This window comes from Sus scrofa, chromosome 15 (genome assembly GCF_054392235.1).
Source record: "Sus scrofa isolate SSC_HxYL_T2T_F1_AM1 chromosome 15, Sscrofa_HxYL_maternal_Yorkshire_Landrace_v2.0, whole genome shotgun sequence".
NCBI lineage: Eukaryota > Metazoa > Chordata > Mammalia > Artiodactyla > Suidae > Sus > Sus scrofa.
The window spans coordinates 154,511,484-154,528,420 of record NC_139397.1 but is presented as its reverse complement, the minus strand read 5'-3'; the positions used below and the strand labels follow the sequence as shown (position 1 = coordinate 154,528,420).

The window sequence follows — 16,937 nt, the reverse complement described above, 5'->3', positions numbered from 1 at the left end:
TCAGAGCCACAGCAACGCAGGATCTGAGCCGCGTCTGCGACCTACACCACAGCTCACGGCAATCCCGGATCGTTACCCACTGAGCAAGGGCAGGGATGGAACCCGCAACTTTATGGTTCCCAGTCGGATTCGTTAACCACTGCGCCACGACAGGAACTCCTAAGGAAAGTTTTAGCTGGACAGAAAGTTCAGCAGGTAGAATGGGGAGTTTACCCTCCCCCGCCCCCAGTTTCCTTCAGGGACTGTTACCACTTGTGTTGGTTACAAGTTGTGAACCCATGCTGATGTGTTAGCTAAGTTCCTACTTTACACTCCTTATAGTATCCCTTAGAAATAGACATTTCTGTAGCAGTTTCACTGCCCTGAGAATTTCTCTGCTCTACCAGTGCATGCCTCCCCCCAGCCCCTGGCAGCCAGTGATGTTTAGACTCTCTGTGTAGTTTCGCCTCTTCTAGAGTGTCTCACGATTGGCAGTGTGGACCGTGGACTAGAGCAAGTGGCCTTTGCAGGTGGCTTCTTTCCCTTGGCCACGTGTATTTAAGTTCCTCTGTCTTTTTAAAGCTTATTTCTTTCTTTATTCCCTCCTTCCTCTCCTCCTTCCTTCCTTCTCCCCCCCCCTTTTTGGCTGTCCCGAGGGATATGGACGTTCCTGGGCCAGGGATTCAGGCAGAGATTGAATCTGAGCCGCAGCTGTGACCCAAGTTGCTGCAGTAGGATTCTTAACCCACCTTGCCACATGAGGAACTCTAGTGGGTCGTTTCTTCTTTTTTTTTTTTTTTTTTTTTTTTTTTTAGGGCCACATCTGTGCCATACGGTGGTTGCCAAGCTAGGGGTCGAATCGGAGCTGCAGCTGCTGGCCACGGCCATGCAGGATCTGAGCTGTGCCTACAGCCTACACCGCTGCTCACGGCAACAGTGGATCCTTAACTCACTGTGCGAGGCCAGGGAGGGAACTTCCTGTTTTAATTCTTTGGGTAATAAATGTGAAATAGAAATGGTTCAGGAAGGTGAATTTTCCCAAAACCAGGAAAACTCAAAGATGTGTTGCGGAGAGGAGGTGGGGAGGGAGACGGGGTGCGGCTTGTGGGGGTGGGGGAGGGAGACGGGCGCCTGATATAGTCTCTCTCTGTTCTGTTAACAGCATCTTGCAAAACAGGCATTTTTACTTTCAGTGATGTCCACCCATCAGTTCTTTTCTCACGCAGCTCCTGCTTTTGGTGGCGTGTCTGCAACCTCGCTGCCAGATGTGAGGTCACACAGATCTTCTCAAATGTCACCCCAGAGTTTTGTGCTCCAGAGTGTTCCGTTTAGGTCTGTGATCCATCTTGAGTTAACTTTGGGGAAGGTGTGTGTCTCCTCATCCACGGTTTCTACTCCATCTGTTGAATAGACTGTTCTCTCTGGCGTTGCCTTTGCTCCTTTGTAAAAAAAATCAGTTGCCTGTATCTGTGTTGCTCTGGTTCTGGACTCTGTTTTGTTCTACTGATTGATGAATCCATTTTTTCGCCAATACCATGTTTTATTGATTATTGTAGCTTTTTCAGCAAGTCTTCTTTTGGCCACGCCAGCGGCATGTGGAAGTTGCCCGGCCAGGAATCAGTCTTGAGCCGCTGCGGCGACAGTGCCAGGTCCTTAACCCACTGTGCCACCAGGGAACTCCTAGTGCGTCTTGAAATAGGGCACTGGGAGCTCTGCAGGGTCATTTACATCAGGGCGGTGCTGGCCGTGCTGGGACTCTTGCTGGAGACGGTGCCGAATCCATGGGCGAAGCGGGGAAGATGCGCACATTGTAACGATGTCGAACCCTCCAGTCTGGGGCCGTGGACACCCTTCCACTTATTTAGACCTTCTAATTTTGTTCCTCAGAATTCTGTAGTTTGCCTCATAAATCTTTTTTTTTTTTTTTTTTTAATTATTTTCCCACTGTACAGCAAGGGGGTCAGGTCATCCTTAGATGTATACATTGCAGTTACAGTTTTTTTCCCCCACCCTTTCTTCTGTTTGCCTCATAAATCTTTACATATTGTTAGATTTATATCTAAACAGTTCTTTCTTTTTTGATGTAAGTATAAACGTTGCTACATTTTTAAGTTTAGTGCTGGCCTCAGGAACACAGCCTCCGTGTACGTCCACCTGGGACCCTGCAGCCTTGCTGGGAGGACTTACCAACTCCTAGAGTTTCTGTGGCTTCTGTAGGTTTTTCCTATAGATGGCCCTCTTCTCTGAGAACAGAACAGAGACCGTTTTATTTTTTGGTCCCACTCTGTGTACCTTTTATTTCCTTTTCTTGTAGCACCACCTGGGACTTGAGTTCATTGCAAGATGCGAGTGGCAAGGGGCATCCTTGCCCTGTTCCTGATCATAGTAAGGAAGCTGGCAGTTGCCCACCATGGGGCTGGCACTAGCACTGGGGTTTTTTATTCGTTTGTTTTGTTTTCTTAGGGCCACACCCAAAGCATATGGAGGTTCCCGGGCGAGGGGTCGAATCAGAGCTGCAGCTGCCGGCCTACACCACAGCCACGCAGGATCTACAGCTCACGGCAATGCCGGATCCTTAACCCACTGAGCGAGGCCAGGGATCGGACCGCATAGCCGGGTCTGTAACCCACTGAGCCACAAGAGGAACTCCCTGTGGAGAGGTTTTTTTTATCATGAATAGGTATAGGATTTTTGTCACTTTTTCTGCATTTGTTAATATGGTCCCAGGGGTTTTCTTTGGCCTGTTGATGTGGCAGTGTATAGGAAGCTGAACTGGCCCTGCGGTCTGGAGTGAACCCACCTGGTTGTGATATACTGTTTTTACGGTGTTAGATGCCGTTTGCTCCTGCTAAGGAGTTTTGCATCTGTGGTCATGGGAGAGATTGATCTGTGCGTTGCCTTTCTCGCAGTGTCTCTGGTCTTGGTGTGTGTTGGGATAATGCTGGCTTTGTAGATGGAGTTAGGATGTCTTCCTTCTACTTCTACCTTTCAGAAAAGATTGTAAAGAAAGGGGGATTTATTCCTTAAATGTTTGGTAGAGTTCACTGATGTTCTAGAAACCCACCTAAGCCTGGTGTTTTCTGTTTTGGTAGGTTATTGACTGTTAATTCCATTTCTCAAGTTGATGCAGGTCTGCTGAGGCTATCCATTTCTCCTTAAGGTTTGGTAGTCTGTGTCTTTTAAGGCGGTGGTCTATTTCACCTAAAGCAGCAAATTTGTAGGCGTAGAGCGTTTCATGGTATTCCTTTATTAGCCTTTTAATGCCCATGGGATTAGTAGTGGTGCTCCTCTTTCGATTTTGTTTTTTTGTTTTGCTTTTTGGGGCCACACTCAAGGCATACGGAGGCTCCCAGGCTAGGGGTCGAATCGGAGCTACCTCAGCTGCCGGCCTACACAGCCACAGCAATGCAGGATCGGAGCCGGGTCTGCAACATACCCTACAGCTCAGGGCAACGCGAGATCCTTAACCCACGAGTGAGGCCAGGGATTGAACCTGCGTCCTCATGGATGCTAGTCGGGTTTGTTTCCACTGCGCTACAGTGGGAACTCTGTGATGAACCTCTTATTCATGCCATTGGTAATGTGTGTTTTTGGTCCTTTTTTTTTCTTAGTTAGCTAAGCTAAAGATTTGTCAGTTCTATTGATCTTTTTTGGGGGGAGAGGGAACCTTTGATTTTGTTGGTTTTAATTTCACTAGTTTCTGCTCTAATTTTAGTTTTTCTTTTCTTCTGCTTACTCCCAACTTGATGCTCTTCTTCCTCTATTTCCTTAAGGTGGAAACCTAGATGATTTTTTTTTTTTTTTTTTTTTTTTAGGACTGCCCTCGTGGCATATGGAGGTTCCCAGGCTAGGGGTCCATTCGGAGCTGTAGCCTCCAGCTTACAGCACAGCCACAGCAACACTGGATCTGAGCCTTGTCTGTGACCTACACCACAGCTCACAGCAATGCCAGATCCTTAACCCACTGATCGAGGCCAGGGATCAAACCCACGTCCTCATGGATGCTAGTCGGGTTCGCTAATGGCTGAGTCACGATGAGAACTCCTAGATGACTAATTGCAGATATTTTTTCTTTTCCAGTTTACGTGCATTCAGTGCTGTGCATTTCCCTCTAAACAAGGCTTTTACTGATTCCCACAAAATGTGATAAGTTGTATTTTCATTTCCATTTGATTTAAGTAGTTTTTTTTTTTTTATCTCTCCTGAGGCTTTCTTCTTGACCCACTTTTTACTTAGAAGTGTCTTGTTTAATCTCCAAGTATTTGGGGATGTTTCAGCTCTCTTGCTGTTACTGATTTCTAGCTTAATTCCACTGTGGTCTGAGAGCATAGTTTATGTGATTTCTGCTCTGTTAAATTCGCTAACGTGTGTGTTATGGCCCAGAATGTGGTCTGTCTTGGTGAATGTTTCTTGTGAGCTGGAGCTTGAGAAGAATGCGTGATGTAGTGTTAGTCGGGGTTCTCTAAGAAATAAAGCCTGTAGGGGTGTGTGTGTGTGTGTGTGTGTGTGTGTGTGTGTGTGTGTGTGTGTGTGTGTACATGGAGACTGGTGAGTCCTCTGAGTGCGGGATGCTGATGAGTTTGCCCATGGAGACAGAGGGTTGGGGGCTGCAGGCCCTGTAGAGCATGAGGCTGGCGGGCTTCTCGGCCTCACTGACACAGTACCTTCCCCTTTATTTTGAAGGGTGATTTCTTGGGGTGTAGAACTCTGGTTTCCTGCTTGCATGTCTTCTGAGAGGGTCTCCTGCAGATGAGGGTTTTCCCTCTGGCTTCTTTCAAGACTCTCTTGGTCTCTGGTTCTCTGCAGTCGAGTGGGCTGTGCCTGGATGTGGATGTTTTGGTGTTTATTGTGCTTGATGTTCTTTGAGCTTCCTGGATCTGTGGTTTGGTGTCTGTAATTGTGAGATGTTCTCAGCTATTCTTACTTCACATATTTTTCTTTCCCTCCCCTCCCTTCTTCTGTTCTCACTGTGCGTATGTATCACTTCTATGGTGCGATTCCCTGCTGTTATGGGGGTTTTCCCTTGTTCTTCTTCTCTTTGCGTTTCCGTCGGGAGCGTCTCTGTTCCTCTATCTCCAGATTCCCTGCTTCTCCCAGCAGCGCTGGCCGTCAGTGTCGCGTTCTTCGCCCACACTTCCTCTCTTCCCACATCGCTCTCAGGGTCTCTTCTTGCACTTTTCCCATCAGAGTCCTTGGCATTGTAATCATGGCTGTTTCCAACCCAAGTCTGGTCATTCCAGAATTTCCACTGTATCTGAGGTTGTGTCTCTTCAGACACTTTTTCTTGCCTTTCAGCCTTGTAACTTCTTTGGAAAGGCAGGCATGTGTCATCGTAGAAGCTGAGGCAGGTGGGCCTTTGCTCCAAGTGTCAGTGCACCTGACAAGTGGTTGGGCTGCATCCAGTCTCTAGCTGCAGTGGTACATGCCAGGGCTTCAGATTCCTCCGATGTCCTTATTTTTTTGGTCTGCCCTGTTGTCTTTGGGTTTCTCAAAAGACTCCTTTCATGGAGTCTGTGCCTTGGGCCATTTGCCCCTCTAACCCTCCTGTTATGTGGGAGCCCTGAGGAGTGCTCTGGGGGAGGGAAGCTTTTTATAATCAGAATTAAATTTCAGTCTTTCAGTAGCCTGTGTTCCTGGGCTGCGCCCTCCAGAGGGTTTCCCCCCTTTCTTTCCCCTCCCTTGGGTGAGGGAAGGCTGGCGGGCTGGACTGGAGAAAGGCCCTCCCCCAGGTGAGATGAAGCTGCGGAGGACAGGCCTTTGTTTTGGAGAAAGCCCTGGGCTTATTTCTGTGGAGTTTTCCTTCCTCTCCCTTCCCAGGGGCTGGAGGTGATTTTGTTCCTTGGCTTTGCATGGTGAGAACGTGGTAGGGTTCTTGGAGGTGAAACCCATGAAAGTGTGGGGCCCCAGAGACTGCAGCCCCCCAGAGACCCACACCCAGGCTTCGCCTGCTCAGCCCCAGCCTCCTGTCCCAGCAGGCTTCCCACAGCAGCCTCGCCAGCAGTTTCTGCTCCAGGTGAGCAGACCTGTGATGTCAGCCTCTCCCCGGGAGACCTCTTTGCCTCACCTCCCTGGGGGTCTGAGGAGTCTGTTGGCACTTCTTCCAGTGTTTTTCTTGCTGTGAAGAAGGACTTGAGTCCTCTGAGCTCTGGGCATCAGGGCTGAGTGGAAGCCCCCCGTGAGGATTAACGTGGTTGTTGCCGAGGTGCAGGAAAGCTACTAGTTTTAGTAACTCCCACCTTCATAAATACACTTTTTTTTCAGTGAGCTTTTTTGTTTGTTTGTTGATATTCTCGCCCATCGTGGTCTGGTCCAGGAGATTGGGTACCGTTCCCTGTGCTGTGTGGCAGGACCTCGTTGCTTCTCCATCCTAAAGGTCATAGTTGGCGTCTACTGACCCCAAGCCCCCCTCCCCCTTGGCAACCGCAGGCGTGTTCTCTCTGAGCCTGCTTCTGTTCTGTACGTAGGTTTATTTGTGCTGTATTTTATAAATTCACTTATTAACTTTTTCAGTTGAGACTTTTAGATTAACTAGATAACCAATGATAATATTTATCTGCAAATAGTAACTGGCCTCTTTTTATGTCTTTTTGTATTTTATAGAAAATATGCTCTATTTTTTGTCATCTCTTTTTTCCCAGGATATGCGTGGGTGCCTTTCCATTTCATGGGTGATAAAGTGAGGGCTTTGCTGTCATTTTAAAAGAATAGCTTCCCTGGAGTTCCTATTGTGGTGCAGTGGAAACGAATCCAACTAGGAACCATGAGGTTGCGGGTTTGATCCCTGGCCTCGCTCAGTGGGTTGAGGATCTGGCATTGCCGTGAGCTGTGGTGTAGGTCACAGACAGGGCTCCGACCTGGCATTGCTGTGGCTGCGGCTGTGGTGTAGGCTGGCAGCTGTAGCTCCGATTGGACCCCTAGCCTGGGAACCTCCATATGTCACGCGCACGGCTCTATAAAGCTAAAGTAAAATAAAATAGAGAAGAGCTTCCTCTGGTGTCAGTCGGGGCCAGCCAGACTCCCAGTGCCAGCACTAGGCAGGGGACCGAGTGCTCCACCCCGCTGTGCTGTGCGGGTGGTGTCATTCTCAGAGCCTGGTGAGGACACTTTGTGTCCCCAGCGGAAAGCAATTTGTGGGTGGGTGGCCCGGGAGGGAGCTGGCCCCAGGTCCCAGTGGACGTGTCTGCTTGTTTCCCGCCGTGGGGTCCTGGTGTGTTGGCCAGCAGGCCTCAAAGGGACCGAGGCGGGAGTTTCCAGAGTGACTGTTCCAGAAAGGCCTTTGCTATGCCGAGCCCCGTGCTCTGCCCCTGTTGAGCAAGTGGGTTCTCTTGGGTCGCTGGCAGGAGTGGCAGCGGGTGCAGACCCCATTCCTTGCTCTGCTGCAGACACTCGGGCCTGACTTGACCTCCACGTCCCTCCCAGCTCTAAGACGCCCTCACCTCCTGCCTGCTGTGTCTCCCACATCTTCCTGGGAAGCCTCTCCTGGCCTTGAACTACAGTTCCCAGAATGTATTCTGCAGGTTTGGCGTTCACTTCCTGCCAAGCTGTTAACAGCCAGGTGCAAACATTTCCCGTGTTTTGGCAGAAAACAACCTTGAAGAATCTTGACGGTGTCCATAGTTTAGAAAGCTTAGGGATGGATAAGCCTGCACTCACTGTCTTGAACCAGAAAATGAAAATTTAAATTTCTTGGAGAAGATTTAAATTTTTGCTTTTGCATTTTGGTTGAGATCTTCATAAAGGAAAAATGAAATCAGAAGGGGAAAAAGTTCCCTCTTGTCTCAGCTGGTTAAGAATCTGGCTTTGTCACTGCTGCGGATCTGGTTACAGCAGTGGCCTGGGTTCGACCCCTGACCCAGGAACTTCCACATGCCATAGGTGCAGCCAAAAAAATAAATAAAAATGCATTTAAAAGAAAGAAAAAAAAGCATGTCTAATTTACTTGAAGAGGTTGAAAGTGGCAAGTAGGTCAGATCTCTTATTTATTATACTTTCTGTGTGTTTTATTTTTGTTTTCGTAATGAGGCATGATTTGCATAGGGTAAAACACCCCAGTCTTAAGGATGTGGTTTGATGGCTGTGGCATAGGAATGGGCTCGTGTAGCTTGGTGTTAGGAGTTTTGGAGTATCGTGGTCCTTCCCCAGCCTCACTTCAGCCAGACGAGGGGGACAATGGCCAAGGAGCTGACAGCAGTTCCAAGATGGGTGCAGCAAGGGGGCCACCAGCCAGCGTCTGCAGGCCCTGGGCTCTGCCAGGCGGGGCAGCCTGGCCGCACCTGCCCACCCCGACTGTTTTCCGCTGCTCTTGTTCATACTGAAGCCCTTGGCAGCGTCCTGAGCAGTGACAGCGCCAGGAGGACGGAATTCAACGTGTTTCTCAGAGCGGAACCAGCCGTCTCAGATGGCTTGCGGCGTCAGACCAGGCGCTCGGGGACACGAGAGTCTCCTGGTGTTTGTTGAACAGCCGCTCCTCCTTCCTGAGCAAGTGCTGCATTTCTGTCAGAATCTTCTGGCTTTTAAAGGAAGCATCGTCAGAATTTCCCCGTCTTTTTAAGATCCCGCCAAGTAAACACACGGTGTCCCCACAGCTGGGGGTTCTGTTTCCAAAGGCCTCCGTGTGGCCTCAGGTGGGTCCGGCCCCTGCAGAGCCCCCGCACAAGCCCGCGCGGGGTTGGGTCTCTTAGAGGCGGGGAACTGGGCCTCAGCGCCTCGCCGCTGCCCGCCTGCCCTTCGCAAAACGCCCTCCACCCTCGGTTCAAGGGCCTGTGACCGGCTGAGTCCACCTCTCTTTGATGTTCCAACCTGTCCTGCCAGCAGTGTCCACCTTGGCCGTGTGGTCCACACTGTCACCCTCGAGGCCCTGGTCCCCCAGGGACGCCTGTCCCATCCTGCTGCCCTGCCTTCTGTCCTCACCCACCTCGCTGATCTACGGCGCATCTTAAGCCTCCCTCCGCATGTTCCAGTTTTGGCCTCTTTTTTTAGGGCCGTACCTGTAGCACATGGAAGTCCCCAGGCTAGGGCTGAATTGGAGCTGCAGCCGCCGGCCTATACCACAGCCACGCCACCTCCAAGCTGCATCTGCAGCCTACACCACAGCTCACGGCAACGCTGGATCCCCGACCCACTGAGCGAGGCCAGGGGTCAAATCCACATCCTCATGGATCCTAGTCAGGTTCGTTACCACTGAGCCACGATGGGAACTCCCACGGTTTTGGCTTCTGAATCCTCCTGCAGTCCCCTGGGCCACCTCCCTGGTCCCCATGCCCAGGACTGGTCAGCCCTTCCTTGCACCTCACCAGCTATGGTTTGTGCACCCTGGCTCCCCTGCCTGAACCCCTGCTCCCCTTCGCTCAGACCGGTCCAAGCCCTGTGTTGATTAGCCCCGTGAGGTGTAACAGGCATGGCCCAGGCCTGGCTCAGGCCCACCAGCCCCAACCACCAGGACCGGCTGGGCTCTGCATTTGTCATCAGTCACCCCCTGTGCCCTGAGCTTCCTGTTCAAGAGCTGCTGGGACCCTCCGTGGAGCCCCTTCCCCCCGCTCCTCCCAGCTCATCCTGTCCTTCTCTGTCCCCTGACATAGTCTGCATCTGATTGTAGTCGCTTACAGATACAGACACATCCTCCCTGGCCTCCTGGTGAGCGAGGGTGCGAGGGAACCCCCAGGACCATCTGTAATCCGTCTTTGCTCCATGTCCACCACCTTCGGGGTGCAGGGCTTCCAGCAGTCCCAGCTGCCCTGGAGGGACTGGGGGAGAATTGGCCAGGCAGACTTCGCAGGCTCTGGAAGCCTGGTTCTTCTGCTGGATCCACTGTCCCTGCTCGCAAATCTGTGCAGCCAGGGTGCCGTCACTTTCCACCTGCACTTTGCTGGCTTCGTGCCCCATGGTCTGTGCGCAGGCAGGTCCCCTGTGGCCAGCAGCGTGCAGAGCCTCAGGTGTGGCCCTCAGGGGTTCATCCTCAGGGGTTCTACGTCCAGGGCGGCTCCCTGTGCATCTCAGCACAGAAACTACTCGCTTAGAAACCCCCGGGATGGGGGGCAGCTAAGATTTCTCTTGAGGAGTTCCTGTCATGGCGCAGCGGAAACGAATCTGATGAGGAACCATGAGGTTGTGGGTTCAACCCCTGGCTTCGCTCAGTGGGTTCAGGATCCGCTGTGGCTGTGGCTGTGGCATAGGCCAGCTGCTGTAGCTCTAATTCGGCCCCTAGCCTAGGAACCTCCATATGCCCCAGGTGCGGCCCTAAAAAGACCAAAAAAAAAAAAAAAAAAAAAAATTTTAAAAAATTAAAGATTTCTCTTGAGTTCTAGAAGTCACTGGTTGAGAGTACAGGGGTTCAGTGTGCCACCAGCCTCGCCCTCCTGACCTGGGAGCTGGGCTCACGGTGCCAGGAGAGCGCTGGCCCTCCACATGCCCTGTGACTCCAGGCCAAGGCTGTGGCAGCTGGTGGACAGGACAGCCAGGGATGGGGGCCTACACCTGTGCCTATTGTTTTAATTTGAACGCCTGTAGGAAGTGGATATTCCACCCTCCAGGTGAGCGTTCTGGCTTTTCTCAGGATACCACATCTGCACCAGAGGAGGGCCCGTCCCCACAGCCCTGAGGCCAGGAGGTGAGGTGACGCGCTGACCAGGCCCTGTGCTGCTCTGAGTGTCAGCGGATCTGGGGAAAGGCCGTGTCTCTCATTTCTCTTGATGCTTGCTTGTTTTATGGAAGTTCTGCCTCTTCACGTTTTCACTGAGCCGGCGTTTACACCTCTGATGCCCTGGCGGCCGGGCGGGCGGACGCGGGCTGCTTCTAGACACTGGTGCAGGTGGAATCATGGACTGTGCACTCATGTGCAGTGTCTCTTTCGTGGTGTTTTTAGGGGACCTCTGACACTTCGAATTCTTGGTCCCCTTGCATTGTGATCAGAGGTGTGCTGGGAGCTCCTCACGTTTGGGAGCTTAAAGGTTCTGTCTGACCATCTGCAAGGCTGGTTTTCATGAGTCTTTCAGGAATATCCTCTCGTTTCAGCTGCAGAGTTTGCCATGTGTCGCGCAGGTGTGTCGCGCAGGTGTTCCGTTTCGTGATGTGAGCGTTACTCACTTGGACATGGACGTGTCTCGAGCTTTCCTTTGATTTTTTTCCATCAACTTGTGTGTCTTCAGTGCTGTGTTAGTGTTGCTGCCGTTGTTTGGTGTGTGTGTTTGTAGTTGTGAGTCTCCGTTGTGAATTCCTGCACCCTTATCTTTCTAAAGATCTATTCTTTGTCTAGTTGAGTGCGTTTTGGCCTAAACTTTGTTTTTCTTGAAGTGAGGATGTGAAGCCTGCTTTCTTACCGCCTGCCTTTGCCCCACGTACGAAATGCCTTTTCCAGGCTATTTTCCGTGCATCTCTTCTTCACATCAAGGGTTGGGGGTCTTGCTTTGTGATCCAGGTGAAAAGCTCTTTCTCTGAATACGTGCTGTCGCGTGTGTCTGGGGTGAGTTCTGACTGACTGTTCGATAGTGTGCCTGCTGTGTGTCTTGCCCTGCATGGTCTTGGTCAGCCTCGGGGACACGGGCCCTCTATCGGGGACCGACGGGCTGCCCTGCGCCCTGACCCCCGCCCCTCATGCGGTTCGTGTGCGCAGAGCTCGCACCTGCTTCTCTGGAAGGCGTTCAGTCCTTCCTGCCACCCTCGGTGTCCTTCTTCCCCATCACATCCTCGGCGAGGAGTCACAGGGACAGCCCTGAGCCTTGAAAACTGCTTTCCAGGGCTGTCCAGCAGGAGCGTCATGGGACCTCATACCTCCTTTTGTCTTCAACAGCAGCGCGTCGAAGGTGACATTAACTTCGGTCATTTAACAGTATCGTGTGGAGCGTCATCATTTGAACACGTAACCAGCAATACCTAGAAACTGCTGAGATAGTTTCTGAAATCCAGCGTGTCACCCTAGTGGCACCTGTCAGCAGAGCAGCCCCATTTCCCGGGCACGTGAGGCCGCTCGTGGCCGCAGTGGGCAGGCGGGCAGCCTGTACGTCCAGAAGGGCCCTCGGCGCCTGTGTTCTTTCCCTGTGCACTAGTGAGGTGACGCCCGGCGTGGCAGGGGCCCTGCCCTGCTCTCTGCCCGTGCACTTGCCCCTCTGGCATTCCCTGCAGGTGGATGGCACAGTGCATGGCCTTTAGTGGCCGCCTCCCTCTCGCTGCACCCGTTTTCAGTGCCATCCACGTCGCTGTGTCAGAGCTTCTCTCTCGGCCGAGCTCCGCTCCGTCTGCTCCTTCTGAGGTCCCCTCATTGCTGGAGGCCTTTGGGGTGTCGGCTGTGGGCATCACATTCAGCCCTCGTGTGGCCGAGTTTTCGTCTCTCTCGGGTGGGCCTGCCGCCGTGTTGCTTCCTGCCCTCTCCGCCTCCGTCACTGCGTGGGGCCCAGGCCCTGCCACCACCAGCAGCTGTTTCCTGCAACCAAGGCCTCGGCCCTTCCAGGGCCCACGAGGCTCTCGTGGCCGCCGTGGTCTCCGCACCCCCCTCCAGGGCATCCCTGCCCCTCCGAGGAAGCGCTCCCTGTGCCCACCCCGCTTCCTGCTTCTCCCCTGATGTCCCTGAGCGCCGGCCTCCCTCCCGGCCCGTGTGCCTCTGGCCCCGGCTCAGTGATGGCTGGGACTCTGTGTAACCCGCGCAGCTCAGGAGCAGCAGCAGCCTCTGCTGGAGCCGGGACTTGAGATTCGGAGGCTTTTGTTCTGTTGCGCAAGAGAGTAACTCAAGTCCTGATTTCAGTTTCTTTTGCAGTCTAATTACAACCGCCTCCCGCGTCGGAGCTCCAAGGCTGCCGGCCTCGCGTCCACACTTTCCACGGGCAGTTGGAAGAGAGCGTCGGGTCAGGAAGGGAGTGGGTTTGCACACACACTCCACTCCGACCCAGTTCATGCCCCCTCGGGCCCCAGGTGGGGCCGGGCCCAGCGCTGGAGGAGCCGCGTCTCCGCCCTCTGGTCCCTGTCCTCCCTCCAGGGCCTTTGAGCCCCTCTCCTCGGGGTGTCGTCCTCCCAGACGGCGTTCCTCCTTGCGCGCGGGCTCAGGGATTTCAGGACAGGCTGCTTCTGGAACTGTCCCATTGCTGTATGGACTGGGAAGCGGGTCTCTTTGCCCCGGCACTTGGGCGTCTGTTGCTAGAACCCACCCATCACGGTTTGGCTTCCTGCACGAGTCGGCCGCCGCCTGCCTCCCTCTCATGCTTTCCCTTTCGTGTCGTTGGCTCTGCTCACATGGGCACACTTGGGTTTGAGGGTGACAAGGCATGGGAAGTGGCCCTGCTGGGAGGGGCATCTTGGCTGCATCGGGGAATCAGACCTCCTGTTCCAATGCACCCCCCACCCCGCCCCGCCAGACAAGTCCACTGCACACGTGAGGTTCCCGTGAGCTGATTTCTGAAGAGTCACCCAGCAGCATGTGGTCCACAGCCAGGCTCCACCCTGACGCTCAGCCGTGGGCACGGGCTTGCCTCCTGGGTGCCCCTGGCCTGCAGTCCCAGGTCCCGTCGCTGGGGCGCTCCCCCGACACCTCTCCCTTCGAGGCCTTGCTGTCTGTCTCACTTCAGTGACAGTGGGTGCCTTTGTGCCTTCCAGGCTGAAGGAGTTTCCTGGTGCTGTGGGCTAAGACCCAGGCTTCCCCTGGGAAGCTGAGTTCACGGTGGGATCTCCCCTGTCTGCAGAGGGTGCCCTTGGCGCTTTACCTGCCCTGAAACCCTCTGCCCTGCTTTCCTCTCCGTCTCAGGCGGGCCTGGGGGGGCCCTGCCAGCCTCCCTGTCCCCCAGGCCCGCTCGTTCTCTTTTCCGGGGAGGGTTCCCAAGCTGGGTCTGGCAAGGTGATGTTGCTAATTGCTTGGCCTTTTTCTCTCCTTTTGACAGGTGGCTGGGGGTGGGTTGATGGTCCCCAGGATTAGGTGACAGCCGCTCGAAAGAGTGCGTGTCCTCACGGAGCTCTGCCGGTACTGGAGGCTGAGCAGGGGACACCGGGCGCTGACCCTCTTCTCTCTGTCCTCAGAGCCCCCCGAGATGAGCCCCGTGCTGGAGCCGCTGTCCTGGATGCTGGGCACCTGGCTGTCGGACCCGCCGGGAGCCGGGACTTTTCCAACGCTGCAGCCCTTCCGGTACCTGGAGGAGGCGTGCATCTCACACACCGGCCAGCCCGTGCTGAGCTTCTCGTAAGAATGCCCGCCCCCTGCCCCGCAGGACAAGCGAGAGTCAGGTCGACGCGGGGGCGGGGGGGCTCTTCCAGGAGGCTCCTGAGACAGGCTGTGGGTGAAAGTGGTCCTTCCTCATGCTTTTGGAAACTTGGAGCTGACCGCGGAGCATCAGGCTTGTTGATCCAAACAGAAAAGTCAGTGCGCGTGGAGCCCCCCGCGTGGTCGGGTTCAGGGTCCAGCACTATGTCTGCAGCGGCTCGGGCAGCTGGTGCCAAGGCTCTGATCCCTGGCCCGGGAACCTCCACGTGCGGGTACAGCCAAAAAAGTGCGTGTGCTCGATTAAACCGTCATCTCACGCTGTGTTCCCGCGCGGGAGCCAGTCTCCCCAGGTCTACTGTGGATAGGAGGCCAGGCTTTCCTCTAGGCTCCTGCCCACCCCACCCCCGAGACCCCGCTGAGGCCGGTGGTTCCATCCCTGCCGTACAGAAGGCAGGGTCCTCGATGTGTCTCCCTGTCCCACTCCCTGAGGCTTTTAGACGGAGGGGCCACTGCTGGGGCTCGGCAGGTCGCTGAGGGTCTGTTACCTCATGCCGTTTTGTGTTTTTGTTGACTGAATGGACGAGAGGAAAGTCGTATCCTGCATGTGAACCAAAAGGGAAAATTCTGGATAATGCAGAATAACCCACAATAGGGAGTTCCCATTGTGGCTCAGCAGGTTAAGAACTCAGCTAGGATCCATGAGGATGTGGGCTTGATCCCTGGCATCGCTCAGTGGGTTAAGGATCCAGCATGAGCTGTGGTGTAGGTAACAGACATGGTTTGGGTCCAGTGTTGTTGTAGGATAGCAGTTGCAGCTCTGATTCGCCCCCTAGCCTGGGACCTTCCATATGCCACAGGTGTGGCCCGCGGAGCGGGGCGGGGGGGGGGGGGAATAAATAAAAAAATAAGCAAGCCACAATATAAAGTAGTCTTTAAAGTGTGGGTTATACCCCATTAGAGAAATGTGTGACTAGCATTAATTTCATTTTAACTCTTGTCACTCGGGTTTTTGACTTGACATTAAAGAAAAGTGAAATAGGATAAAAAATACACCTTTTGGGGAGTTCCCGTCCTGCTCAGCAGGTAACTAATCCACCTAGGATCCATGAGGACATGGGTTTGATCCCTGGCCTCCCTCAGTGGGTTAAGGATCCGAGTTGCCATGAGCTGTGGTGTAGGTCGCAGATGCAGTTCGAATCCTGCATTGCTATGGCTGTGGTAGGCTGGCAGCTATAGCTCTTATTTGACTCCTAGCCTATGAACCTCCATATGTCGCAGTGCAGCCATAAAAAGCAGAAAAAAAAAAAAAAGAAAATATACATTTTGGTAGATATAATTACGTGGGGGACAGGTCCCGGTAGAGAGGACACCTGTTCCTCCAGACTCCCAGCAGTTCAGCCTTAGCTCCTGCTGTAGCTCCTGCCTCAGCTCGCAGTGCTGGTGACATGGGAGGGTGGCCCTAGGTGGTGAGCCAGTGCTCCCAGGTTGGGACACAGCTCCATGTTCACCACCAGGCATTTGCAGGGATGGCCGGGTGACTAGACACTGCCTTTGGCCTGCTGGCTTGCCCAGCGTCTCTCCATGTGAATTGATCAGACCCCTAGGCAAGATCCTAGCTCAGAAGAGGGCTGGCCTGGGGCTCCTGCTGGGGCTCAACGGGATCAGGGGTGTCTTTGTGGCGCCAGCATGCAGATTTGATGCCTGGCCTGGCACCGTGGGTTCAAGGATCTGGCGATGCCGCAGCTGTGGTGAAGGCTGAAACTGTGGTTCAGAGCCAATCCCTGGTCCCAGCACTCTGTGTGCCTCTGGGAGGCCAAAAAAAGAAAAAAAGAGGGAAGCCCTGGGGTTTGGGTGGGATTTTACTGTGTCCTGGTCCCTGTCGGGGTTGCAGAGAACAAGGCCTCGGGTCCAGGATCAGAAGGAAGTGGGGACGGGGAGGGTGGGTGGGCGGAGGGGCTTCTGGTGGGAGGTGGGAAGTGGCCCCTGTGTGTCCCTGTTTGAGCAGCTGGGACACTTGCCAGGTGAGAAGAGGGCATCCGCAGAGCCTGGCACCAGGTGCCTGGGACTCATCTGTCTGCTTGCCCGTCCAGGTTCAACGCCTTCCACCCAGACACGCACAAGCCCCTGCACAGGGAGTGTGGCTTCATCCGCCTGGAGCCTGACACCAACAAGGTGGCCTTTGTCAGCGCCCAGAACACAGGTACGCCCTGGCCCGGCCGCCTGGCCTGCCCTCCACCTGCACGTCTGTGAGCCAGCCAGGGCGTGGCCACAGGCGAGGCAGGCTCTGCCTCCCGCTTTCTTAGTGGCCTCCCTCCCCTCAGCTGTGGTCCCATGGGCGCCTCTCCCAGGAGCCGTCAGGCAGGCGGGCTGGGGGAGCCACCCTGCCAGAGCAGGCTGACTGCCTCGGGGTTTCCTGTGTGGGTGGGGCCCTGGGAGAGACCAGCCAGCTGCTGTCCAGCGGAAAGTTCTGCCGGCAAGTCCACTCTGCCCCCAGGGGGGAGTCGATCCTGAAATAGTTAACCAGGTTCAGGAATCAGAAACTATGCCCAGACCTCCGAGGGGCCCCCCGACCCTGCTCCCTGGCTCCGGGAGAGCTCACTTCCCAGAAGAGCCCAGCTCGCCGGGGTCGGGGGGGGGGGGGGGGGGTTGGAAATCCGTGGGTTGGGCAGCAGGGGGCGTCCACCTGCCAGGCCCTGTGTCCCTCCCGTCAGATTACCGGGGTAGGGGTGTCATCTGCCCGGCCATAGGAGGAGGTGTGTCTTCCCTCCTGACTCCTGGGGGC

General features: G+C 54.4%; 1 protein-coding gene across 8 annotated transcripts in view; it reads left to right on the top strand.

Annotated features, from left to right (window-relative positions):
- Window positions 1–16,937, top strand: part of THAP4 (THAP domain containing 4) — a 37,680-nt gene that overhangs the window by 7,281 nt on the left and 13,462 nt on the right. For 7 of the 8 annotated variants that reach the window (XR_014830377.1, XR_014830376.1, XM_085000841.1 and 4 more), the window contains exons 3-4: window positions 13,975–14,134; window positions 16,246–16,355. Coding sequence is in view for 5 of the 8 variants with exons in the window: in XM_085000841.1 (XP_084856967.1) it covers window positions 13,975–14,134; window positions 16,246–16,355 (270 nt within the window). In the remaining 3 variants the exon portion in view is untranslated. Of the gene's footprint in view, window positions 1–20; window positions 208–1,098; window positions 2,405–6,897; window positions 7,725–13,974; window positions 14,135–16,245; window positions 16,356–16,937 lie in introns of those variants that run through there. The other variant, XR_014830378.1, reaches the window with a different exon arrangement.